The sequence below is a fragment of the Suncus etruscus genome, chromosome 11 (genome assembly GCF_024139225.1).
Source record: "Suncus etruscus isolate mSunEtr1 chromosome 11, mSunEtr1.pri.cur, whole genome shotgun sequence".
Lineage (NCBI taxonomy): Eukaryota > Metazoa > Chordata > Mammalia > Eulipotyphla > Soricidae > Suncus > Suncus etruscus.
The window spans coordinates 1,742,732-1,769,421 of NC_064858.1; the positions used below are offsets into that span (position 1 = coordinate 1,742,732).

General features: G+C 54.4%; 1 protein-coding gene across 2 annotated transcripts in view; it reads left to right on the forward strand.

The window, feature by feature from the left end:
- The window catches only part of APBA2 (amyloid beta precursor protein binding family A member 2), a 55,535-nt gene extending 30,962 nt beyond the window's left edge, over positions 1–24,573 (forward strand). The window contains exons 5-16 of one of the 2 annotated variants that reach the window (XM_049782675.1): positions 2,408–3,298; positions 6,047–6,127; positions 7,059–7,095; positions 14,745–14,890; positions 15,865–15,900; positions 17,404–17,490; positions 19,580–19,765; positions 21,107–21,286; positions 22,136–22,348; positions 23,253–23,372; positions 23,606–23,746; positions 24,144–24,573. In XM_049782675.1, the coding sequence (XP_049638632.1) occupies positions 2,447–3,298; positions 6,047–6,127; positions 7,059–7,095; positions 14,745–14,890; positions 15,865–15,900; positions 17,404–17,490; positions 19,580–19,765; positions 21,107–21,286; positions 22,136–22,348; positions 23,253–23,372; positions 23,606–23,746; positions 24,144–24,215 (2,151 nt within the window). In that variant the 5' untranslated portion in view covers positions 2,408–2,446 and the 3' untranslated portion in view covers positions 24,216–24,573. The remainder of the gene's footprint in view (positions 1–2,407; positions 3,299–6,046; positions 6,128–7,058; positions 7,096–14,744; positions 14,891–15,864; positions 15,901–17,403; positions 17,491–19,579; positions 19,766–21,106; positions 21,287–22,135; positions 22,349–23,252; positions 23,373–23,605; positions 23,747–24,143) is intronic. The other variant, XM_049782676.1, reaches the window with a different exon arrangement.
- Positions 24,574–26,690: the final 2,117 nt, after the last annotated feature.

The following is a 26,690-nucleotide window of genomic DNA, read 5'->3' on the forward strand; positions in this document are numbered from 1 at the left end:
GGAAGGAAGGAAGGAAGGAAGGAAGGAAGGAAGGAAGGAAGGAAGGAAGGAAGGAAGGAAGGAAGGAAGGAAGGAAGGAAGGAAGAGAGAAAGAAGAGAGAGAAAGAAAGAAAGAAAGAAAGAAAGAAAGAAAGAAAGAAAGAAAGAAAGAAAGAAAGAAAGAAAGAAAGAAAGAAAGAAAGAAAGAAAGAAAGAAAGAAAGAAAGAAAAGAGAGAAAGAAAGAAAAGAGAGAAAGAAAGAGTTCAATAGCAATATTTGTGATTATTGTATCTCCAATAAAGTCATTAATACAGTACCAGAAGGTTTTTTTAAAGATAAGAGATTAAAAAGTACAATAAAAATGGTGTGTGTGGCAGTGGTTTACAGAATATGGGGAAAATAGAAAGGAAAAATCCTGGGCCTTTAAACAGGGACACCCTACCCATGAAGCATCCTGGCATAAGACCAACTCCAGGCTCCAGGGATCCTAGGTTGTCCAACCCCAAAGTCTTTTTCTGTGGTCCCAGTAAAAGCTCATGGTTTTTAGGACACATTTAAAAGTAACAAAACTGCAGAGTCAGTTCTTGGCGACACATAATCAAGTTGAGCCTTGCAGAGAGAGAGAGAGAGAGAGACTGATAAATCTTCTAGAAATCAGACAATGCATTTCAGAATAACCCACTGATCAAAGAAGCTGTCAGAAATGAAGAATGAGCTCTTGGATCAATCCAAGTTATGGTCTTAAGCAACTGAGGCCAGAGCAATAGCACAGTGGGGAAGGCTTGTGCACAGCCAACCTCCTTGGCATCCCATTGGGTTCCTTGAGCACTGCCAGGGCTGAATCCTGAGCAGAATCAGGAGTAACCCCTGAGCACCGCTGGGTGTGGCCCCAAAACAAAAATATATGTGAATAAAAACAAGAAACTGGTGCCTGACACAGATATGTTGGTGATGGATTGGTGTTGGATTGTGGCCACAAGAAACCATGATTAATAGACTCGTAAACCACAAAATAAAAATATTTTATAAAAGGAAAGAAACTAGTGCTTGTAAAGAAATAGTTACCAAACCTCACTGAAGAAGCAGAGACCAGTGGGTCAGAGTGATGGCACAGTGGAGAGGCCTTTTGCTTTACATGTAGCTGACCTAGGTTCAATCCCCGACATCCCATGGGCTCTCCCAAGCCCAACATGAGTGATTCCTAAATGCAGAGCCAGGTGTAATCCCTGAGCATCACTGGGTGTGGCTCAAAACCCAAAAATATAATTTTTTTTATAAAAAAAGAAGAAATCAGAGAGTTTCAGTTGTCTTGTGTCTCCTCCAGGTATCTTAATTTTTGCTTCAAACATCTCAGGCTTGGCTGTTTTCACTTTTGAGTTCCCCAGCGTTTAAGAGCTAGAAATATCAAGTTGGCACAATCCTTTCTGGAAAATAAAGAAGTGTGACTCTTTCCAAATTAACAAGCTCAACACTTCTTTAAAAAAAATCACAGACTAATCTCTCTCTCTCTCTCTCTCTCTCTCTCTCTCTCTCTCTCTCTCTCTCTCTCTCTCTCTCTCTCTCGTGCACGCATGGGGGAAGTATGTGTTTTGGGCCATTCCTAGTGGTACTGAGGCACTACAGTCCGACTTTGTTAATGGTTCTGCCTTGTGTGTTCGATCCCAGATTTTATCCCTGACATCCTATAGAAGGGTTGGCGAACAAGTTCGACACAAAGAGCCAAAATTTTAAACTGTGAGAGTCAGAGAGCCACACCACACAGTGACCTGCCAAAACAGACAAACACTCCCACAAAAGCATCTACTTTTAACAATAATCTATTAAACACATATTGCATTTTGCCATTTTGAGTGAGGGTCAAAATCCTGCAGTGATGGTGAGAGCATGCTGCGTCCTCCACACTAAGAACTATCGGCAAGATGTGACACAACAGGTGACACACGGTCCCCCCCCACTTGCTAGCCCATGCAGTTGTTTCCGAGGGATGGGAGACAGGGCGGGACTGCGTGCTCGGAAATCTCTCCTCAGAGGTCCCTCCTCAGAAGCAGCAGAACAAAATCCAAACTTGGCAAAGAGCCACAGCATACAAAATCATAAGAGGCAAAGAGCTGCATTCATTTTGGCCGGGAGCCTCATGCGGCTGGAGAGCCGCGTGTTCGCCACCCCTGTCCTATAGATTCCCTCAAACTCCACCAAGAGTGATCCCAAGAGTTGAGCCAGCAGAGAGTCTTTTGTTTTGTTTTGTTTTGTTTTGTGTTTTGTGTTTCCTGTCCATGTATCCACCCCTGACCATCTCCTCCAGCTTCGCGCCTTGTCCCTGCCATGGGACAGGGGGTTGGAGAAGGGCAGGGAGTGGTTTGAGGGTCTTCCTAGTTTGGCCACACCTTGGGGAGCCCCTCTGACCCTCTCCTCTCTCCCTGCCACCAGAGGCTCCTGCGGGACATCATGGCCGCCTGAGCGTCCACCATGGCCAGCCGGAAGCGGCCGAGCGTGGCAGCAACAGCAGCAGTGAGCACCATGCTGGAGCACCGGGCACGGCCGGGCTTGGGGCCCGAGAGTGAGAACCCCGCGGAGGAGCAGCCCCCATCAGACCCCGAATACTCGGCCACCAGCCTGGTGCTGTCCAGCTCCGCCACGGACCAGAGCCCGGAGCCCGAGCCTGAAGGGGACTCGAGTTCTGAGTATGTGAACAACACATCAGAGGAGGACGAGGAGGAGGACGAGGATGAGGACTATGATGAGGGCCTCCCCGAGGAGGAGGAGGGTGTCACCTACTACATCCGCTACTGCCCTGAGGATGACAGCTACCTGGATGGCACCAGCTGCCCCGGCCGCAGGGCGTCCCTCCCGGACACCGACGAGTGCCAGGAGGCCGTGGAGGACTGGCCGGGGCTGGGGGCGGCCGCGCGGGATGACGACGACCCCCATCAGGTGGACAGTGATCTGGGCCGGTCCTGTGCCAGTGAGCACGGGGACCCAGATTTCTGCCCACCGGCCCGGGACCCCGAAGACCCTGAGGAGGACATCGACCAGATTGTGGCCGAGATCAAGATGAGCCTGAGCCTCAGCAGCATCGCCAGTGCAGCCAACAGTCCCGAGCGCACGCGTGGCCCCGGGGATGGCGACGGAGGAGGTGACGGTGATGGTGACAGCGACACCCCTCGAGGCCGTGGGCCCGGACGGCAGCAGCAGCAGCACGAGGCCCGGCCCCGGTCCCTAAACCTGCTCATGGATGCCCAGCACCCACCCGAGCCCCAAAGGAGCCTCAAGGCCAAGAGCAGGACCCCTGAGGAGAGGCCCAAGTGGTCACCCGAGCAGGTAGGAATGGTTGGCAGAGTCTTCTCTGAGCAGGGATAGAGGGGGCTTGGAGCACAGAAGGGTCCAGAATGTTCTAGAATGTTTTAGAACTTGCTGGAGTGGTTCTAGAAAATGCTGGGAAGTTCCAGTAGGGTCTCTGTATTTACATTGAAGAGTGCTTAGATTTTCTTCTCTTCTTTCCTTGTTTCTTTCCCTCTTTCCCTCTTTCTTTCTTTCTTTCTATCCCTCCTTCTTTGTCTCCTTCCTTTTCCTCCCTCTCTCCTTCCCTCCCTCCCTTCCTTCTTTCTTCCTTCCTTCCTTCCTTCCTTCCTTCCTCCCTCTCTCCCTCCCTCCCTCCCCCTCTCTCCCTCCCTCTCTTCCTTCCTTCCTTCCTTTCTTTCTCCCTCTCTCCTTCCTTCTTCCTTCCTTTATTCTTCCTCCTCCCTCCCTTCCTCCCTCTCTTCCTTCCTTCCTTCCTCCCTCCCTCCCCCTCCCTCCCTCCCTCTCTTCCTTCCTTCCTTCTTTCCTTCCTTTCTCTCACCCTCCTTCCTTCTTTCTTCCTTCTTCCTTCCTTCCTTCCTTCCTCCCTCCCTCCCTCCCTCCCTCCCTCCCTCCCTCCCTTCTCTTCCTTCCTTCCTTCCTTCCTTCCTTCCTTCCTTCCTTCCTTCCTTCCTTCCTTCCTTCCTTCCTTCCTTCCTTCCTTCCTTCCTTCCTTCGTCTTTGGGCCACACCTGGCTATACACAGGACTTACTCCTGACTGCACTCAGGGATCACTCCTAGTGGTGCTCAGGGGACTATATGGGATGTTGGGGAGCAAATCTGGGTTAGCAGCCCACCAGGCAGCTGCCTTCCCCTCTCTCTGTGTTATTGTTCCTGCCCTGGCTTCTAGCATGTCTGCACAGTGCTTTACAGAGTGCCTGGGAAAATCTTACTAACTTCAGACATTCTAAGATTTGTTTACATGGGGCTCAGGCTCCACCCACTAGTTCCCCCATCAGATTCGTTGTTGTTGTTGTTGTTTTGGGCTACACCCTGTGGTATTCAGGGCTTATGCCTGGCTTTGCATTCAAGAATTACTATTGTTGCTGCCCAGAGGACCCTATGGGATGCTGGGGATCGAACCCAGGTTAGCCACATTAAGGCAAATGCCTTCCCTGTTGTGCTATTGCTCCAGCCCCCATTATCTGAGCATTTTGATTTAGTTGGTGTTTGGGTGACACCAGGCAGCAATCTGACTACCCTAAGCTCAATAGTTCAGGGCTTGCTCCTGTTAGTGCCAGGAATGGTAATAGATTTCCTGTCTGCAAACAGAACCTGTGTTCCAGCTCCTGCCCACTTCTCTGGCCTACTGGGGCCCTTCATCTTCTGGCCAGAGATAGGGCCAGTGCAGATGACATGGGGTAGCCTCCCCAGAAGTGCCCAAGGTTTTGACTTCTACCAGTCATTCTTGGCACTCCAAGCTACTCAGTTGAGTGCCCAGGCCCAGAAAGCAAAGCCACTCTGGGTTCGTTGGAGTTAGTTGGAGCCAGTTCCTTAGATCCTGAGTGAAGTTTCCAGCTTAGGTCTTGCACTTGTCAGTGATTGTCCATGTTTGTGAAGTCGGTGGAGGGAAAGGCTCTGGAGAATTTCATGACATGCCACCAGTGGGGCAGACTGACAGTCTCAGGGCTGTGCTTCAGGGACCACGGGAGACCTTGATTACTGACACATTTCTGCTTGGTTCCACATTCCTGGGCCCGAGATACTGAGCAGGACGAAAGAGACTAGAGGGGAGATGGGGGTCAGGGTGTGGCTGAGAGGGGTAGGTGAAGTGGGGGACAGTCTATGACACTCTATGTGGCCCTGGAATTAGGGGAGATTTCGGCTTATTCCCTGAGCTTTTTCCAGCTGGGGTTTGGGGACACACCCAGCAGGCTCTGTACTCAGGGGTCATTCCTGGTGGGATTTAGGGCCCCAGGTGGTGCTGGGCTGGCTGAGTCCCTATGCCTGTGGGCACTGTGCTTGCCTCATTGGGGAGCACTGGCCTATGGTGCTTGTCTGCACCCACGGATGGTCCTCTGCTTTTGGGGGAGTGGGTGACTTCCAGAAGGCATTTGGGGGCCTAAACAGAACTGGGTCTGTCTCTGGACTGTCCCAGGGGTGGTCTTCAGAGATGGGGCATTTTTTGTCCCTGGGTATGGCAATGACTTGCCCCAAGGATGAACCGAGACCTTTGTAGGGTCCTTGCTCAGGAAACAGGGTGCTCAGAAACTGCTTCCCCTGGAAACTGAGATGCCTGTCTCCAGATAGAGCTAGATGGAGGGATCCAGCACAGGTCCAGAAATTGATCCCAGCAACACAAGCCCCTAGCTCTACTGGGGGTAACCCCAAAGTCTCAAACTCCATCAAGTAGGGGTCCAGGGAGATGGGGCGGCGGTCAGGATGCTGGTGTGAGGAGAAAGGGTGTTGTAGAACTAATTAAAAATTAATACTGCAGGTGTCAGCAAGGAGTCAGGGTGTCTGTGAAGAGTCAAGGTCTCAGTGTGAGGGGTCAGGGTATCATGTGAGGATTCAGGATATTGGTTTGAGAAGTCAGGAGTCAGGATGAGATCCACCATAAACCACTAAATCACCCAAGAGCGATCCTAATAAACCACTTAATTCCACAGGAGAGATTCACTCCAGGACAGATCCACAGTAACTCACTGGATCTCGCAGGATCCAGCAACTACCAGAGTGGCTGTGGCTCCTGCCCCACTCAGCCCCCTTTCTCTGCTCTCCACACGCAGGCCTGCAACAGTCTGGAACAGCCTCGGAAACAGCAGCGTTCAGACCTCAATGGCCGGGTGGACAATAACAACATCCCTGAGGTGATGCCCCATGCAATCCCCGATGTACTCCCACCCCCTGCCACAGTCCTGGCCCCCATGTAGTTTCTGGATTCCTGATGCGGCCCCTCCTGCTCCTCCCAGCCTGCAAAAGAGCCAAGTTAGGGTCCCTGGGGGTGGCGGTGGAAAGGGTAAGAACCACCTTGGCTGTTCGCATTGGGGGTTCTTTGAGGTGCCCTGATCTGACAGAAAGGACCCTGGAGGGGTCCAAGCCAGTGGCACACCCCCTGAGTCCAGCCAGCAGTTGTGGGGAGGCTCATCTGCCATGTTCCCTGATCCTTTACCCCAGCAAACTGGCCAGTCTCCCTTGTCTCCCTTTTCTTCTTCTTCTTCTTCTTCTTCTTCTTCTTCTTCTTCTTCTTCTTCTTCTTCTTCTTCTTCTTCTTCTTCTTCTTCTTCTTCTTCTTCTTCTTCTTCTTCTCTTCTTCTTCTTTCTTTTTTTTTCTTTGGTTTTTGGGTCACACCCAGTGACACTCAGGGGTTACTCCTGGCTCTGTGCTCAGAAATTGCTCCTGGCTTGGGGGACCATATGGGATGCCAGGAATCGAACCAAGGTCTGTCCTGAGTCAGCCATGTGCAAGACAAATACCCTACCGCTGTGCTATTGCTCCGGGCCCTCTCAGTCTCCCTTTTCAGAAGCCCAAGCTTCGGTCCTAAGACTGGGGTCAATGTTGAAGGGCCCCAAGATTTGCTCATGATGTAATCGCCCATTCTCATGCTCTCCTGGGCAGAGTTCTCAAGCATCGTGGCAGGTGTGGGGGGGCCTCGTGGACCCCGAGTCTTCCCTGGGGTTTGTGCCCCACATTGCCACCTGAGCTGCCTCTGCAGAGCCCCAGACCAGCCAGCATCCCCAGCCCCTCCCTGGCCCCCTCAGGCCCCCTCAGACTTGTTTCACCATCTCCTCTTTCCCCAGACCAAGAAGGTGGCGTCGTTCCCGAGCTTCGTGGCTGGTAAGTGCCTTTGGAATTTGGGGCCTCTGTCCTGGTCACTTAGCTCTTGGGGTTCTCGTGCACAGCCCGCCGAGAAGGTTCACGAGGATTTGGGTTTCAGCCCTGAACCCCCAGGGGCCCTGGAGGTGAGGGAACTGCACCCTCAGTGTGCCCCCCCCCACAGCGATCTTGATGGGATCAACTGAGGAATTGAAGCAGAGTTAGTCATGATTCGGACTTTGGACCCGAAGGGTGGAACTGCACCTGACGTTTCCACTTTTCGTTCCTTAGCACTGCTCCCTCCTGACACTGAGCTTGAGGATCACTCCTGGTTCTGTGCTCAGGGATCACTCCCAGCTGACTTAGGGGATCCTACGTGATGCCAGGAATGGAACCCGAGCTGGCTGCTCTGCTCTATTCTCTTCTCCCTTTAAGAGTGTGGAACGTGGTTCTGTGGCCACAGTGGTAGTAACTTCCTTTAGGGCCTTTGGGCAGTGAGGCTCTGTCAGCCCGGGCCATGCTTCCTGCTCTTATCATTCATTCATTTGTTCATTCATTCATTCATTCAGGAAGCTGCTCATTCCCCTTAGTAATAGGTAGAGAAGCAGTTCCCTTCTCCCCCTTGGTTTCTTTTCTTAGCAAAGCACTGACAATTGGAACCTGAAATGCCACTGTCCCCTTCAGTGGACTGATCTGGGCCCAGCCCACCACATCGAGTCTGGTTATAATGAAGCCACTGGCTCTAGGCCTGAAGGAGCCCAGTGACGACGGTGCCGGCCTTGCCTGTGGCTGGCCCGGATTTCATCTCTGCTATCGCAATGGTTTTGCAAGCAGAGTCAGGAGTCACCCCCAGAGTACCACTGGGCCTGGCCCCAAAACTAACCGAAACTGTAAAAGATATGGCACTGGTTCCCTGGGACTCAGATGCAATGGAAACTGGCTTTGAGCAGGGGAGACCAGTCAGAGGCTACTGGCCCGGCTTGGCCCCGAAAGGGGCTCTGCACGTGTTTGTCCTGTGCTCTTCCATGGCTTCAGGAACTGGAGTTGGTCCTGATGCCATCAGGCCATTTTGGCACTGAAAGCAATAAATCAATTGTGAACATCCTTTCGGTCGGTAGCTGGGCACTTGGGCCTAGTGGAAAGCAGAAAGGTTGACTGATGGAGGGATGGAGGATGAGGTCTTTCCCCTCCAGCTAGGAGCATGTGCCTGCCACCCTGTCCAGCCGATGGTTCTGAGGTGAAACGGCGGGTAAACAGCTCGCAGACAGTCAGGCTTCTGGAAATATTAGCTTTATTCGGTGGACAAGACTGCAGTCAAAAGACTCAGCATAAGTTCCAGCCAAAAGCCTCTCGCCTTCCACAGACCCTTGTTTTTATGCCCCAGAATCAGGTCCACCCAATGGTGGGATCAGATACCACCCAATGGTGGAAGCAGAATCAGGTACCACCCTAGGGTGGGGGCAGAATGCCAGGTCACACCCTAGGGTAGGGCACAATCACCGATCAGGGTAGGGTCAGTAACATAATAATCCCAAAAATATTTACATACACAACAATTCCCCCGTTTGTTTTTAGTAAACAAACAATATTGTCTACAATTATTAAAGGAAAAACTAGTCAATAATAAAAGAGCGGCTGTTTGCATAAGCGCATCACAGGAAAATGTAAAGAAAAACTTCTAACTTAAACACAGGGTGTCTAAAACCAGAAACATGTATCAAGGAATCAACTACAAGCTCCTGAGAAGATAAATCTAGGACGTACATAGATCCTTCGAAGAGATGCCAGAAAGGTTGTGTAGCAGGCGAGAAGAAGCACCTTTTCTTTATTTGTTGTTGCTGTTGTTGGTTTTTGGTATTTGGTTTTAGGGTCATACCTGGCAGTGCTCAGGAGTTACTCCTGGCTCCACGCTCAGAAATCGCTCCTGGCAGATACCGGGATTCGAACCAATGACCTTCTGCATGTGAGGCAAATGCCTTATCTTCATGCTATCTCTCCGAACCCATTTTTATTCAAGTCCAGGTAGACCAGAAAGCCCATCTTTGAGGTCATTGAACTAGGCTCTTATTTTGGAGGAAGAAGCATATATCCCCTGCACAGTGGGGGGCCACTGCAATCATGATTAGTAGGTTTTTGAACTTAATCCAAGTTCTTTTTTTTTTTTTTTTTTTTTTGGGCCACACCTGGCGGTGCTCAGGGGTTACTCCTGGCTGTCTGCTCAGAAATAGCTCCTGGCAGGCATTGGGGGGGGGGGGGAACACCATATGGGACACCGGGATTCGAACCAACCACCTTTGGTCCTAGATTGGCTGCTTGCAAGGCAAACGCCACTGTGCTATTTCTCCAGGCCCTTAATCCAAGTTCTTAATCCAGGCTGAAGTCCATATGATGTCCGAAATTGATGTACCAATAAGGTCGATAATTTATAGATGGAGCTTAAGTCACAAACCAAAACAAAATGTTTAAGGCAGAGACCCTCCCTGTGTAAATAAACAAGGCCTAAACTGGCTCAAAGGAATTGGCGAGTCTTTTCCTTCCGTGAGACACAGGCTTTGGGCCCGGAGAGATAGCACAGCAGTGTTTGCCTTGCAAGCAGCCGACCCAGGACCAAAGGTGGTTGGTTCGAATCCCGGTGTCCCATATGGTCCCCCGTGCCTGCCAGGAGCTATTTCTGAGCAGACAGCCAGGAGGAACCCCTGAGCACCACCGGGTGTGACCCAAAAAAAAAAAAACAAACAAAAAAAAGAGACACAGGCTTTGTCCTACGTGGACAGCAGCTTCCTGAAGCCTCTGGTTAGGGCCCCACAGCTTTGCCTGTTGAGGCCCCACAGCTTTGCCTGTTGAGGGTCCGGAACAAAGGAAGTTGCTGTGTTCATGGGTCTGGGTGGGATTTGGTCACCAGTAGAGCTTGTACTTGCCTTTACCACATGATCTGCTGTGCTCTGCTCTACTCTTCCTCTCCTCTCCCTTCCCCTCTCCTCCACTCATTTCCCCTCTCCTCCTCCATTCCCTCCCCATGTGTCCTCCAGCCCTTCCCTCCCCTCTCCACCTCCCCTCTTTTCCCTTCGCCTCTTCTCTACTCCCTCCCCACCCTTCTTCTCCCCTTCCCTCTTCCCCTCTCCTCCCCTCCCCTCCCCTCCCCTCTCCTTTCCTTCTTTCCCCATCTCCCCTCCCCTTCCTTCCCCATCATTTCCCTCCCCTTTCCTCCTCTCTTCTCCATTCATCTCTCCTTCCCTCCCCATTTCTCTTCCCCTTCTATCCCCTCCTCTCCTCTCCTCCCCTCTCCTCTCCTGTTCCTTTCTTTTTCCTTTATTTAAACACCATTTTACAAATTCTTTTTTGTTTTTGTTTTTGTTTTTGGGCCACACCCGGCGGTGCTCAGGGGTTACTACTGGCTGTCTGCTCAGAAATAGCTCCTGGCAGGCACGGGGGATCATATGGGACACCGGGATTCGAACCAACCACCTTTGGTCCTGGATCGGCTGCTTGCAAGACAAACGCCGCTGTGCTATCTCTCCGAGCCCCATTTTACAAATTCTTAACACAGTCATTTCTGCCGTTCACTGTTCTAGCACATCCCACCACAGCATGACCCCCCTCCACTATTGTCCCCCCAGTTAATTCCCCACCTGCCCCTTTGGGAGGCACAAACATAATTCATTTTATATCGCCTGTTTCAAACAAAATGGTCAATGGCGTTCTCAAAAGGTATTTCCATGAAAGAAAATCCGTGAAAAGTGTCATGCATGCAGAGGGGTCACAGAAGCATCGAGGGGTCACAGAGCTGTTTGCTGCGAGTTGAGCTTTGGGACTGCCCTTCTCATTCACTGAGAATTTCTGGCTGCCGTGCGACTTTCTCGTCTAATTTGCTGTGTTTCTCCTGGGCTGTCAGGATTGGGGAACTGGGAGGTGCCATGTGGTTGTGTTTGTCACCACGGGCTCCAGGAGCACCAGCACCGTAGAAACAGGCCTATGTGTTGAGTGGTGGTAGCTGTGGGACTTGGGTGTGGCTGTGAGGGCTTCCCAGCAGCAGGGGACGGGGAGGCTGCCTGTCCCCACTCAGAGAAGATCCCACAGTTTTCTGCCCCAAAAGACCGAGTCCCTGGAGATTCTGCCAGTGAGACTCGTGATGTTAATGAGGTTGGACTTCTGGTGTGGCGGTTATCTCTGTTATTGTTCACCATTCTCCCTGAAATTTCTCCTCGATTGTCTTTTATCCCACCATATAAAATCCACTTCTTGAGCCCAGAGTGGTAGCACAGTGGTAGGCATTTGCCTTGTACATGGCCAACTCAGGACAGACCCAGGTTCGATCCCCAGCATCCCATATGGCCCTTCACACCTGCCAGGAGCGATTTCTGAGCACAGAGCCAGGAGTAAACCCTGAGTACCACTGGATATGGCCCCAAAACAAGCAAATGAAAGAATCAGCCTCTTGACATACAGGATAAAAAAAAATTCCCTTTGTTTTGTTTTATTTTGGGGGAGTGGGTGGGGGCGTTACACCCAACAGTGCTCAGGGGTTAGTCCTGACTCCATACTCAGGAATTATTCCTGATGGCGCTCAGGGAATCATGGGATGTTGGGGGTTGAACCTGGGTTGGCCGCATGCAAGGCAAATTCCTGCCCTGCTGTGCTATTGCCCCCACCTGGGAAATGGCTGTACTTAGAGGTAAAAGGGATTTAGGGGTGAAACGATGGATTTAGGAGAAGCACCACTTTCACAATGGTGCATCTGGCCATGTCCCAGGAGGTGAATCTCTCCATTTACTTAACTTGTTTCTCTTCAGCAGTAAAATGGTATTTGGGGAGAGCAGTCTCCTGGGGTTCGTGTGCCTGGAAGGACATTTCATTCCTTTTTCTTATTTTCATGAATCCCTTCCGTGCTCTGTGTAGCTACAGAGAAAGCAACTGCTGTTCTCATATATCTTGACTCAGAAGCATTTTCTCAGCACGTTCTCTGGCCTTCTGAACAGATTTTCAGGTTTTTTTTTTTATCCTGTTGTTTTTGTTTTCTGGCAAACTCTCATGCCATCTGCAAATTAAGGCTGATTTTTTTTTTTTTTTTTTGCTGCTTTTTTCCCCCTTGTCTAACTGGATTGGGTTGAATACCAGGAATGGAGTTATTTAATCGCCACATAATTGGAAATGACACGTTCTTGGACAGATCCACCCAGCTAATGACTTTTATAGCAAGATATTCCTAACAGGTGCATGAGGAGGGGAGAAATGGCAGCTTCTCTGCTAAGTCCCGCCCTCCCCGCTTCTAGAACAGTGTTTCAAATCCTCAGGTCTTTGGATTAGTTCTTTCATATTTATTCTCAGGTGTGAAATCAGTACTTGTCCCTCAGACTTGCCTGAAAACATTTTTTTAATTTATTAAAAGAAAATAAATTTCATAGTTGACATAACTGATCATAATACATTTGTTTCAGGGTGACAGAAAGTGGTTATGAAAACATAGAAAGAAAATAGAGAATTTTAAAAAATGGAAAAAGAAGGAGAGAGTTCATTAGCAGTTACATTTGTGAAAATGGTTGAATCACCAATAAAGTTACTAAAATATCTGAAGGTTTAGTATATCCCCCCACTTTTTTTCTTTAGAGATGAGAGGTAGACTAAAAAAAAAAAAAGATGTGTGTGGGGGGCAGATGTCGTTTGCATAGGCACAGCAAAATATGAAAGGAATTGAAAGGAAAGACCTTTGGCCTAAAAATCAGGGAGATCTTACCCCTGAGGTATTTTGGCATAAGACCACCTGAAGGCTCCAGGCATCCTAGGTTGTCCAATCCCCTAGTCATTCTCTAGATATTCCCTAGTCTGGCCAGCTCTTCACCATCGTAGTTGTTGCTGTCAAGTAGCTGCAGTTATAGATTCTGGTTTCTGGACAGGTCCTACGTCGAAGTCTGGGTGGTGTGTAGTGTCTTCTGGTTCTGTCTCACCATCAGCTAGCACTGCAGAGAATCCGCCCGAAAAGCAAGCTGTTGCTGTTGCCCAGTTGTCAGGGTGACGTAAGAACTGTCTTTGGAGTAAGTCAGTGCCATGGCGGTGGTGGGCCTTTCTTGGTAGAATTTGTTCCTGGTGCTGATGTAGGAAAACATGTTTGTTTCTGTAGGTAGTTTCCATGGTTCAGGGGTGAATGGTCAATATCCAGTCTAGCTCCTGAAAACATTTTGTGTTTGTTTCTGCAAAAGACAGGGTACAGGGGATCCAGGTTCGATTCCTTACAAGGTGGAGTTCTTTGAGCTCAGAGCCAGGAGCAGACACCGAGTTGTCTCCTGTCCCAAGAAAAACTCGATTTAAAAAGAACCTTCAGGGCTGGAGAGATAGCACAGTGGTGGGTGTTTGCCTGGCATGCGGCCAACCCCAGATGGACCCCGGTTTGATTCCTGGCATCCCATATGGTCCCCCGAGCCCGTCATGAGTGATTTCTGAGCTCGGTGCCAGAAGTAACCCCTGAGCACCGCTGGGTGTGCCCAAGAAACAAACAAACAAAAAAAGAACCTTCAGGAGCTGCAGCAATAGCATAGCAGTGAACGCATTTGCCTTGCACACAGTCAGTCCAAGTTTGATCTTCACCATCCTATGGGTTTCCCAAGCACTGCCAGGAGTGATCCCTGAGCACTGAGCCAGGAGGCACCCCTGAGCGCAGCTGGCTGTGGCCCCAAAACTAAAAAAAATTATACTACCCACAGTTAGTACAGCAGGGAGGGCCTTGAGCATAGCTGGCCTGAATTCCATCCCTGGCATCCCAAATGACCCCCTGAGCAGTGCCAAGAGGGAACCCCTGAGCTGGGTGTGGCCCCAAATCAAATAAAAACCAGGAATAAAAAGAAATTTCAGCATGATTCCAGCCAAAATGTCACAGCTGACATTTCTGCCCGTGCTGAAGTTTCCGTCGGACTCTTCATCCCCCGCCAAAGGGCATCTCTTGGCCTCAATTTCTCAACCCTTCCCCTTTGGGTCCTGTGGTTCTACCCTGGAAAACGAGGTCAGAGCCCTGCAGAGAAAATGGACAAATGTCCTGTGGTCTGGCTTTCCCTCGATGGTCTCAGCCACTCGGTCAAGTCCTGGAGCTGCTGTATTGGGGTGACGAGGCCAAGCTGGAGTTCTGCCATCAGCTGACCTCCAACCCCCTGCACCCTGCCAGGAGTCATTTCTCCAGGCCCTCCATTCCACGTGTCCTGTTTGTGGACGTGACTGAGCAGAGATGGAGGACCCCAGATTTCTATTCTTTCACCCCCCTAGGTGCCCTGCTCAGGGGTCGGTAATAAATCCACCCCCCACTTAGTGAGGCAGGTGTGAGGTGGGACTGCTGACAATCGTTCCCCTGCATGGAAGGGGAACTTTCCCGAGAGGTTAAACCTCCAGAAGTCAGGGTTCAGAGTCTCCCCTGAAATCATAGCTGCAATGCTGGCTGGGTGTGGGGGTGCGGGGTGGGTTTATCATTACACTGGGCTGCGCTGTGTCTGGGAGGAACAGCAAACAGCTGCAGGGTGAGGAGCAGGGCCTTGGGATTGCATCCAGTGTGCCCCTCAATGCCTGAGCAGCCTCAAGTGACAGCTGCCAGGCTGGGACGGTCCCTCGGGGGTGTGGGACCTCATGGCTTGGGGGAATTCCGTGTGGCACGTGCGTTCCGGCCTTGCATCCCCCAATTGCGTCCCGTGCAGTTCCAGGTCCCTGTGAACCCGAAGACCTCATCGACGGCATCATCTTTGCCGCCAACTACCTGGGCTCGGCGCAGTTGCTATCGGAGCGGAACCCATCCAAGACCATCCGCATGACACAGGCCCAGGAGGCCGTGAGCCGGGTCAAGGTGGGTGCTGGGTGCTGCTCAATGTGGCTTTTCTCCGGGGACTCCTGGCCCGATGTAGTCACAGGACTGACGAGGCCTGAGCTCGTGCTGGAGAGTCCCTGGGCCCCACCCCAGTGGTGGTGCCCAAGTAAGCCAGGATTGAGTAGGGATGGGACAGCGTGTCCTCTAGGAAGTTCCAGGCAACTCGAAAGTCAGTCAGGACATTTGCAAAAGAGGGCAAAACTTCCGAAAATCGGGGCCAGAGAGATAGCACAGCGGCGTTTGCCTTGCAAGCAGCCAATCCAGGACCCAAGGTGGTTGGTTTGAATCCCGGCGTCCCATATGGTCCCCCGTGTCTGCCAGGAGCTATTTCTGAGCAGATAGCCAGAAGTAACCCCTGAGCACCGCCGGGTGTGGCCCTAAAACCAAAAAATAAAATAAAATAAAATAAAATAAAACTTCCGAAAATCACCATGACCCGCTAGGGCCTGTCCACCCCTACAGAAGCCTGAAATTGCACATTTCCCCTGACCCTACTTTGGTGTCCCAGGCTCTTTGGGGGGGGGGGGTGTTCGCCATCTTGACTTAGACCTAATCAACTTCGTGGGGTGCAGTGCATGGAATGCTGAGGAACTTAAAGGGAGACCCAGCCACTCTACTAGACAACCGTGGGTCCCAGGAAGCAGTCAAAAAAAGTGGGGGGGTTCTGAGTTTTATTTATCTACGAACCCCAAGAAAAGCCATTTGTGCCTCCTGCTGCTCGGGGTGGTAGAGCAGAGGGAAGAGGAGACCCCAGAGGCAGGCATGGGGTCCCGGGTCTGTGGGTGCAGTCTGTGGGGCCCCTGGGGTGGACCCTATGCCTTACTATCTGTGGCATCTTGAGTGTCTTCTCTCTCTCTCTCTCTCTCTCTCTCTCTCTCTCTCTCTCTCTCTCTCTCTCTTTCTCTCTCTCTCTCTCTCACTCTCTCTCTCTCTCTCTCTCTCATGCTGCTCAGAGGATGCAGAAGGCGGCGAAGATCAAGAAAAAGGCGGTGCGTGGGTCGGGGGAGGGATTTGCCCATTTGGGGGGCTGCCAGGTGGGAGGGTCTTGGGGCTGGAGGAGTCTTGCACCCCTTGGGCTGACAAACAGTAGACTCAGGAAAGGACCAGGGCCCCTGGCCTTTGGGGCCACCTCCCTCTTCAGGATCAACGTCACTAGCCCCTGTAGTGTCTTTGCCTTGAAACCTGCCAGTGGAGCGCTGGCAGTCGGGCGTCTTGGGGGTGCTCATGCTCTGCCCACGTGATGCCTTTAGTGCTGGGACCCCCCGCCCAGAGTTAATTAAACACTCCTGGTAGTTAAAGACTCATTAAGTTTAATTTACTAAATCGGGAGGGTGAGAAGTCATGTTTGCCCGGGGGGTGGGGGACTATCAGGAACAGTTTCTGGGGCAGGAGAAGAATATTATAGGGGGATTGACAGTGGGACCTGAGAGGGGGAGTCCCACAAAGGCTGGCATGCTGGACCCCAGATTAGATCTGTGCGGCCCTGACCCCCAACACCACTGGGATCCCAACCTTCCCCTAAATTGTCATCAGACCGGAGCCCTCCTCGGGACCACCTTTAGGGGAAATGTGAGGGTGTGAAAGCCACGACTGGCCCCCCCCCACCCTCTGGGAAGCAGAGCTGAGACACCCCCATGATTCCCCTCAGCCCAGGGGCTCCCTCTGTCTCAGAGCTCCTGCAGAACCATCTGTAGGGGCGCTGGGGAGTTGGGATTTTCTCCTGAGGAGTTAAAGGCAGTTCTGAATTTTGTGGAGCGGAAACACGACCACCATGGGCTCCCGAGGGACCCCCCTTCTCCCCAATAAATGCACCAAATGCTCCAGCACAGATCTCATTAGCACGAGCCAGTGGCTGCGAGGGGGAGCGGCCTGGAAATGCTGATCTGCTCGGGCCAAGCTGCAGCTGGTCTGCTCAGCCTTCAGAACATTCTGCGGGCTTGTCCCGATGTGGGGAGCCCAGGTGGGGTCGGGACGGCAGACATCGGCCCACCCTGGGTTTGGTCCTGAGAGCCAGGGTCAGGCAGGTGAGGACGTGGGGTGTCCACACTGCCCCCTCCCTGTCTTCTGCTTCGAGCAGAAGGAAGCACGGGCTGTCGTCCCCCACTTCCTTGGGTGTCTCTCAGACCCCAGTTTATGGAAGCTCCTGGGATGCTCAGCCCCTGGGTTGAGGGACAGCAGTGGGGTTCACCTTTGTTTGCTTGTATTGGTGGTGCCGCTGTCGATCCCAGGCTCACTCCCATTCAGCCTACTGCTCAGGTGCTTGGAACCAGCTCTTAGGGGCGCAGGGGCTGTTTTGGCCCCCCGAGCCTGGGCCTGCAGCCCCCCTTTGTGCTCAGCACCCCCTGGAAGCCGGAAGCGCCCTCCCTGCACCGCTGCCAGCCACCATCCCGGCTCCCACTGGGTCCCTCTGGGGCGGCGCATCTTTGGTGCCAGATCGAGGAGCCTTTGTTGAAAGTTTGCGGGTTTTGACCCGAGTGTTCGCTCCTTCTCAGAGCTCGGAGGGCGGCGGCCCGGCGCTGACTGAGGTGGACCTGTTCATCTCCACGCAGAGGATCAAGGTGCTGAATGCAGACACCCAGGTGAGCAGTTTGGGACTGGGGCCCTGCACCCCAACTTCCCTACCCTCTACCCCTACCCGCTTGCCTGCAGCTGCCGCCACCCCTGCAATGGGTGGAATTGAGCCTGGCAGGTGGGCGGACATAGGGCCGGGCAGGGAAGAGGGAATGGTGGGATTCTAGTATTCGGCTGGGGCATATGTCCCAGATCTAGGGAGATCTTGGTGCCCCCCCAATAGCTGTGGAGACAGGCAAGGGGAGAGGTGCAGAAGAGAACACCAGGCTAGGCTGATCCTACTGTGCCTGCCCAGATGGGTGCATGCAGGGTGGGGTGGGAGGGCCCTGGGCTGTGACAGCCCCCTAGCCGGTACCTGGTCCCTGGCCTCTGGGCCAGATGATGATGGTGGTGGGGTCTTTCGGAGATGCTTGGAGGGAACAGCGAAGGGGTGATGGTCCAGTGGCCTCATCTTTCTGTGCCAGATGAATTGGGCTATGAAGACTCTTCTCTCTCTCTCTCTCTCTCTCTCTCTCTCTCTCTCTCTCTCTCTCTCTCTCTCTCTCTCTCTCATCCTTTTCTCTTTTCTTCCACCACCTCTCCTTCCTTTTTTCTCCACCCACTGAGGATTCACGAATTCTTTTTATTTTCTGTGTGGGGCTGAGGAAACCTCTCCACCTCCATGTTATGACCTTGTGTTGTGTCTTGACGACCCCTGGCGGCAGTTTGGGGCTACTCCTGGCTCTGTGCTTGTGAAATGGGCTTGCTTCCAGATACTGCAGGAGGCCCAGAGGGTCCTGGGGACCAAACCGGGGGGAGTCTCCTGCCATCAAAGCCTCTGGTGGGACTTTGCAGCCTCTCCCCCCTGGCTTTCTTCTCCAGTGTACAGCATAGTAACTGCGCATGTGACTCTTTCTTTAATTTGGGGGAGTTCTCTCAAGTATGCTCAGGTGGTCTGGGCTACCCTGTTGGTTGGCGGCCACTATGTTAGTTGAGGGCCGTCCTGTTGGTTGGGAGCTGCCATTTTGGTGGTCAGCCTCCATGACTACCAGACTCCTAAGGCTGCCATGTTGTGAGGAGGGAACTGAGGGAGACGCCTGTTTCTCACAGCTCAGGATTAGACACATTAGGATGTGTTCCTGACATTGGTCCCAAGCCAGAGATGCTGAGTCCCGTCCCCAGTTTTCCCCCTGAAAGGACTCCAGACCAGAAAGAAATCCTCCTTACTAGCACAAACCAGTCACTGCCTTGAGAAAGGAGAGGGCTTCCTGGGCCACAGAGACCCCAGGCCTCTGTTGTGGAGTAAGAACAAAGGCTCAGGGGCAGAAGAGATAGCCTTGCGGTAGGGCATTTGCTTTGCATGTGGCTGACTCCGGAGGGACCCAGTTCAATTCCCAGCATCCCATGTGATCTCCCAGCCTGCAGCCGCTGGGTGTGGCCCAGAAACTAATCAATCAATCAATCAATCAAGTTAAAAAATCAAGAACAGGGGCCAGAGAGATAGCATGGAGGGTAAGGCATTTGCCTTTCATACAGAAGGTCATCGGTTCGAATCCTAGCGCCCCATATGGTCCCCTGAGCCTGCCAGGAGCGATTTCTGAGAATGAAGCCAGGAGTAACCCTTGAGCACTGCCGGGTGTAACCCAAAAACCAAAAACCAAAAAAAAAAAAAAAAATCAAGAACAGGGGGCAGCGAGATAGCATGGAGGTAAGGTGTTTGCCTTCTATGCAGAAGGACAGAGGTTCGAATCCCGGTGTCCCATATGGTCCCCCATGCCTGCCAGGGGTGATTTCTGAGCGTAGAGCCAGGAGTAGCCCCTGAGCGCTGCCGGGTGTGACCCAAAAACAACAACAACAACAACAACAAATCAAGAACAAAGGCTTAACAGACAGGCCAATTTATTTCCTTGAGCCCTTATATTCACTAGAGATCGGTCAGACCCAGAAGCGCTGGGTTGAGGGAGTGGGGGACTAAGGAGACCCTGGGTCAGCGTCTGGCCAGTTGCCCCCAGAAATGACATTTGTGGCTGTTTTTGAGCTGGGCAGGAGGGAAGTGGTGGGTGACTGGGCTGGGCAATGCATGTGTTTGGGGGGCTGATCTGCCTGGCTGGCCCACAGGAGACCATGATGGACCACGCCCTGCGCACCATCTCCTACATCGCCGACATAGGCAGCATCGTGGTGCTCATGGCCCGTCGCCGCATGCCACGCTCGGCCTCGCAGGACTGTATCGAGAGCACCCCAGGTGCCCCCGATGCCAAGAAGCAGTACAAGATGATCTGCCATGTGTTCGAGTCTGAGGACGTGAGTGGGGCAGGGCCCCCAGCTTTCCGGGGGACAGTGTACAGGCGCCTACAGGAACCCGTGTCCCGTGTTTCTGGGCATTGATGGGCAAACTTGCCCATGGGAGGTGACCCAAGCAGATGTGCAAGTGCAGAGCTCCTGCTCATGATGACCAGAGCTAGCCTGGGCCTCGTGGATGGTGGACAGGCAGTGATCCATCCCTCGGACCCCGGACCCCGGCTTCTGGCCGCTTTCAAATAGATCAATGCATGACATGGCAGTGCTAGAAAGTTCCCCAGGAAAGGGACCGTTTCTGGGGTAAGAGCTGACTCAGAGGCCCCAGGTTCGACCCTTCTCCCCCACCGGTAATGGGTCCTATAGTTTCTCTCCCAGAACAGCACTAGGAGGTTCTGTCCCCTTGGAGTGTGAGGCCTAATCTGGGCTGTAGAGGGGTTGGGGTCCACCCCCCAGCAACACATTGTCCCCATGGCCAAGCAGAGTCAGGATTGCAGCTGATATCAGGAAAGTCTCTTCAGCAGACCATCTTAGGACAGTGGCAAAGGCCATTCCTATCCCCCTAGCCAGGTGGTTCCCCAGAGAAACTCTTTGGGGGGTCAGGGACAGACAAGATGCCAGCTTACTCTGCAGGGAGGCCTGGGTGGGCGGGTGACCTTGTATCCAGACTGGGAGTCCCCTAGTGGGCTGGGGAGAGGAGCTAGACTGTAGGCCCTGGCTTGGTCCCCTGAGCACTACTGGGTGTGGCCCCCAAAACAAAATGGTTTTCAAATTGAAACAAAGCCACTAGGCGATGGCTATGGGCCCTGAAGCAGACATGAGCTGTGGGCCCTGGGACAGTGGGACAGGGCCAATGCCCCAGGTTTCAGCCCTCACCCCCACCCTTTGGCCAGCAGACCAGCACTTCCTGGTGGGGGCGGACCCCAGGCCCAACCATGGTGCCCTGGGCTGACCTTGGCTGGCTCCTTGGCTAGTCTGTGTCCCAGCCGGCAGCGCCACCTGCTGGTTTCCTGCGTCCCAGCTGGGCAGTTTCCGCCAAGGGACCTGGTTGGTCTGGGTTGCTGGCCAGTGGGTCGGACCCTGGGAGAGGTGAGTTCATCCTGGGGGTCCCGTGGGCACTAGGGCAGTTTCCTGGAGCCTCCTGAGGTGGGTTGAACATAGTTTCAGACTGGGGACACTAAGGGCTGGGGTCCTGCTCTTGGCTCCCAGCACCCACACCCACCCCATCTCTGCTCCCACTTCTCCTGCCTCTTTGTGGGTGGAGGGTGGGCACTGGGAGCGTAGGCAGGATGCCAGGACGGGCCCCTCGTTTCCCGAAGGCTCTGACCACTGCCCTGCCATCCCCAGGCCCAACTCATCGCCCAGTCCATCGGCCAGGCCTTCAGCGTGGCCTACCAGGAGTTCCTGCGGGCGAACGGCATCAACCCCGAGGACCTGAGCCAGAAGGACTACAGCGACATCCTCAACACCCAGGAGATGTACAACGACGACCTGGCGCACTTCTCCAACTCCGACAACTGCAAGGAGGTGGGTGGGCCTGCGGGGTGTCCGGAGGGACACCCTGGGAGAGAGGGATGCAGGGCTCCAAGGGCCAGAAGGGGGCCCTCAGCAGTGGACAGCTGGGGGTCTAGGAACATTTCTGCAAACTCGGAGGGAAGCGGCATTGAAATGGGCAGCCACACAGCGGTAAGGCGTTTGCCTTGCACACAGTTGACCCAGAACAGACCCAGGTTTGATTTCTGGGATCCCAGATGGTCCCCCGAGCCTGCCAGGAGCGATTTCTGAGCACAGAGCCGAGAGGAACCCCTGAGTGCCACCTAAAATACACACACACACACACACACACACACACACACACAACAAACGGAGGAGGGGAGACAGCCTTGGGTGGGAATGGCAACAGCACAATGGGGAGGGGGTGCTGGTCAGGTCCTGGGCGCTACAGTCCCCCAAACTGCTAGGAATGATTCAGTGAGCAGAGAATGAGGAAATGAGCCCTGAGCACAGAGCCAGGTGCAATAGTGATGACTGAAGAATGATTCTGATTGGTTAATGAGGAACCTATTGATAGGGAGGGAGTGAGGGAAGGAAGGAAGGAAGAAGGAAGGAAGGAAGGAAGGAAGGAAGGAAGGAAGGAAGGAAGGAAGGAAGGAAGGGAGGGAGGGAGGGAGGGAGGGAGGGAGGGAGGGAGGGAGGGAGGGAGGGAGGGAAGGTGGGAGAGGGAGGAGGAGACAAGACTGGGCTGGGTCTCGAGCCCTGGCGTCTCGCTTGCTCCGGCTCTAAGGGACCCCTGGCATAAGTGATGGGCCGGGGTCTGGATGGGCACGTAGCTGTGCTCACCCTCTGCCCACCCCCCCGCCCCCACCCTGCCTGCAGCTGCAGCTGGACAAGCTCAAGGGCGAGATCCTGGGCGTGGTGGTGGTGGAGTCCGGCTGGGGCTCCATTCTGCCCACCGTGATCCTGGCGAACATGATGAATGGCGGCCCAGCCGCGCGCTCCGGCAAACTCAGCATCGGCGACCAGATCATGTCCATCAACGGCACCAGCCTGGTGGGGCTGCCACTGGCCACCTGCCAGGGCATCATCAAGGTGTGGCGCCACAGGGAGGGAGGCAGGATAGGCGGGCAGACGGATGGATGGTTGGGCAGACAGAAGAGCAGGAGACTTAGGAGACGGATGTGTGGATGGGCAGATGGATTTGGACAGAAGGATGGATGGAAGGATGGATGATTAGACGGACAGGCGAATGAATGATGGATGGATGGACAGACAGATGAGTGAAAGACAGATGATTGGATAGACGGATGGACTGATAGATGGGCAGGAGATGGATGGGTGGGTGGATGGATGGATGGACAGACAGATGGGCAGGAGATGGATAAATGGTGGATAAATGGATGGACAGATTGATGAATGGGTGGATGGATAGGCAGATGAATGGATGGACAGATGGGTGGGTGGAAGGACGAATGGACAAGAGGTGGACAGACGAACAGGCGGACAGTTGATAGCTGTGGGAGCCCAGTTGGTAGCACAGAATCCCATCAGCCTGGACCCTCCCCGTACTGTGGTCCTGGGGTCTCCTGGTCAGCCACCTTTGAGGGGACATGGGGGTCACTTTGTCCCCTCCAGAGCTGGTGCCGGGATTAGATTAGAAACCAGATTAGTGACCAGCCCCTCTTGCCTCTCCCCTACTGCCCTCCAATGTGGACACTGAGCTCAACCCACTCCGCATGGTTCTTATGGGATGCTGAAACCGAGACCCTGCCCCGGTTATCAGAGCCACCAACCCCTCTGGCCCGTGATGACCCACCTGCCCCCCTGTGACTGACCCTCCCTGGGGCCCTTCTGGCTTGAGCTCGGGCCCACACGGCCCCTCCCCAAAGTCACACTCCTTGCCCAGCGACTCTCCATGTTAGAGAGCCTCTGGGGCTGTGCGGGAGGGTCCAGGGCCCTGCCAGGGACAGCGCTGAGGTGGCTGTGCCCCCTGCAGGGCCTGAAGCAGCACACGCAGGTCAGGCTGAGCCTGGTCAGCTGCCCACCTGTCACCACCGTCCTCATCAAGCGGCCGGACCTCAAGTACCAGCTGGGCTTCAGCGTGCAAAACGGCATTGTAAGTCAATCGGGCTCACACCCCCTCATCTGACACGCGCGCGCACACACACACACACACTCACATCCATATGCCTACACACACCATGACACTCACAGACTTGCACACACACACGCACACAGTTCCCTCTCCTCTCCCTCCCTCCTTCTGTTCTCACCCCCCCCCCATGTTTTTGTGGCCCAGGGACAGCTCTGGGTAGGGGAGGTCCCCTGTTGACCCAGCCCTTGTCTCAGATCTGCAGCCTGATGCGCGGGGGCATCGCGGAGCGAGGGGGCGTCCGAGTGGGTCACCGCATCATCGAGATCAACGGGCAGAGCGTGGTGGCCACGGCCCACGAGAAGATCGTGCAGGCGCTGTCCAACTCGGTGGGGGAGGTGAGGCTGCCCCACGGCTGTGACCTCTGACCCACGGATGGCTCCCTGGGTGCAGCTGGCCAGGGCATTCCCCTAACCGAGGATGGGGGGTTGTGCTGGAGACCTAGGTGGGGTCATGTGTCCCAGTAAAGCCGTGTGCAGACAGACCCTCACTCCTGTCCCATCTGCTGTCCCCTCTGCTGATGTGGAGGGTGGTTTTATATGCGAGTTGGGGACCCGCCCGCCTGGGTCACAGCCCCTCGCCTGCCCAGGAGGGGACCCGCTCCGATTTCTCTCCTGGTGGACAGACCCAGTCATCTCTGCTTCCAGCTAGTTTCTGGAATGTTCTGGAATGTCCATTGCTGTTGGTGAAGGACGGGGGAAGCAGGGCCTTCATCCATCCCTCCTTTCGTTGCAGATTCACATGAAGACCATGCCTGCTGCTATGTTCAGGCTCCTTACTGGCCAGGAGACCCCACTGTACATCTAAGGCCCCCCACAGCTGAGCAAGACCAGAGGCTGCAGGACCCGACCCAACCCGACCCGGCGTCCCCGGAGGCGACCCCTGGCCCCGTGCCCCATTCCCCTTGCCGGCCCTGGCCAGATGGGGCGTGTCCGTGGGGTGATGCAGTGCGTGTGGTCCGTCGACGCCCGGTGGTGTGTCCGTGTGTAGACGTCCGGTCTGTGTGGCGTGTGTCCGTCCTCCCTGGAGCCGAGAGCCTCGGGCTGTGGCTGTGAAGGGACCTGTGGGGCTGCCCAGGGGTCGGGGTCCTGTGGGGTTCTGCGGGGCGGTGGGCCCACGACTGCACCTGTGACTGTCGCCTTCAATAAAGGACCGTGGGACCGCTCCGGTGCCGTTTCTTTAGGTCACCTCTGGGGTGGGGTCGTGGGCACGAGGCCCCTTCCACACCCCAGCCTCCCAGCCTCGAACACAAGCAGGCCGGAAACAGGGCAACCTGGTGGCCAGGCCTTGCAGTGAGCAGCCCCTCTGCCTCCATCCAGTCCAGCTGGTTGGGAGCCTGGTTGGGCGGTGTGGGGATCAGGCCGGACATGGTCCTGCCCCAAGGGAGACTCACTGGTGGCACCAGTAAACCTGAGGTGGAGACTCACAGGTCCACTGGGCCACTGTTCGCCGGCCTGCGTCCCCCTTACCCAGCAGGACCCAGACTCGGAACCTCCCCTCCCTGCTCCAACCCAGGGTGGAAGAAACACACGGGCCAAGGGCGAATAGGGCCACCGGGCCTGTGTCTCTGCCATCCTCGTCCAGGTAGCCTGGCCATGAGCCTCCGTGGAAATCCAGAGCCCTGCAGACCCTGAGTCGGCCGGGCAGCCAGAAACAGTTTTTATTAAAACATGGACCGTTAAGAAAACACTTGGCGGGACAGCAACACGTGTACACGGGCCTCGTGGGCTGCAGGTGCTTCTGCCACCTGCCACCCGCCACCCGGACGGTGGGAGCTGCAGGACAGAAGAGGCCCAGCAGCGACTTCCCAAAGGCCGGCAGGGAGTGGGTGGACAGTCCTGCGGGGCCGGAGAAGTGCCCTCGTGGGGTCCAGTCACCCCTGCGAGGGGCCAGACACTCCTGTGGAAGGGGCCATCGTTCCTTGGGTGGGGCCTGTCAACCCTGGGAGGGGCCAGACATTCACACGGGCGGGGTCAATCACCATGTGGGAGGGGCCAGGCACTCGTGTGGGCGGGGCAGTCACCATGTGGGCGGTGCTAGACATTTCTGTGGGCAGGGCCAGCCAACCTTGGGTGGGGCCAGACACGTGGGCGGAGCTAAATGGTGGTGGGTGGGGCCAGTCACTCCTGGGAGGGGTCAGGCATTCACGTGGGCAGTGCCAGTGACCAAGTGGGCGGGGCTAGACATTCCTGTGGGTGGGACCAGTCACCATATAGGCAGAACTAGTCATCATATGGGCAGGGCTATCATCCATTGGGGCCAGACATTCATGTGGGCGGGGCCAGTCACCATGTGGGAGGAGCCTGACATTCCTGTGGGCGGGGCCAGTCATCTTATGGCCGGAGCTGCCATTCCTTGGGTGGTCCAGTCACCATGTGGGAGGGGCAGACACCATATGGGCAGGACCAGTCATCGTATGGGCTGAGCTAAACTCCTGTGGGCGGGGCCAGAGACCATGTGGGTAAAACTAGACATTCTTATAGGCGGAGCTAAACATTCCGGTGGGCAGGGCCAGTCAACTGGGAGAGAAAGACATTTTATGTGGGTGGGGTCAGATATTATAATGGGCAGGGCCTGTCAACCCTAGGTGGGGTCAGACATTCTCACAGCAGGGACATTCTCATGGGTGGGATCAATCACTCACAAGGGGGGGCAGTCATTCCTGAGGATCTGACCAGCTGGAAGCCTGGGAACACTGAGCATGGCAGGCACGCACACACACACACATACACACACACACACACACACACACACACACACACACACACACACACACACCACCCTTCCTCGTGGGAGGCTTTTTTCCTATGCTCCCCATTTGGGTCCAGCAGGGCTGAAGACCCAGGATTTGGGGGCTCTGAGTCCTGGCCCAGTCCTAGTGCTTCTCTGGGCACTTCCCTCCTGCTGCAGTCCGAGACAGGTAGACCAAAGACCATAACTGGGCACTGATTCCTTCCCCATGAGATCCAGCCACTAGCAAGGCAAAAGACAAAACAGGGAGGATGTGGGAAGGACAGAGAAAGTTCCAGAACTTGGACTTTGGCAGGGAAGTGGGGTCTAGGCCCTGAGGACACGCGCCAGCCTCTTCCCTGCTTCAAACCTGCTTACGGAGACCCAGTGACCAGCCACGACCCCCAAGATAAGGGACTCCCTTCCCCTGAAGACCACCAGCTGCAACCACACCTGCCACTGCAAAGCTCAGACCATCCTCTCCCCTACTCCCACCAAGGAATCAACTTTGTTGGCGTAGTCCTGGCCGGGCACTGGAATGTCCATCTTCTA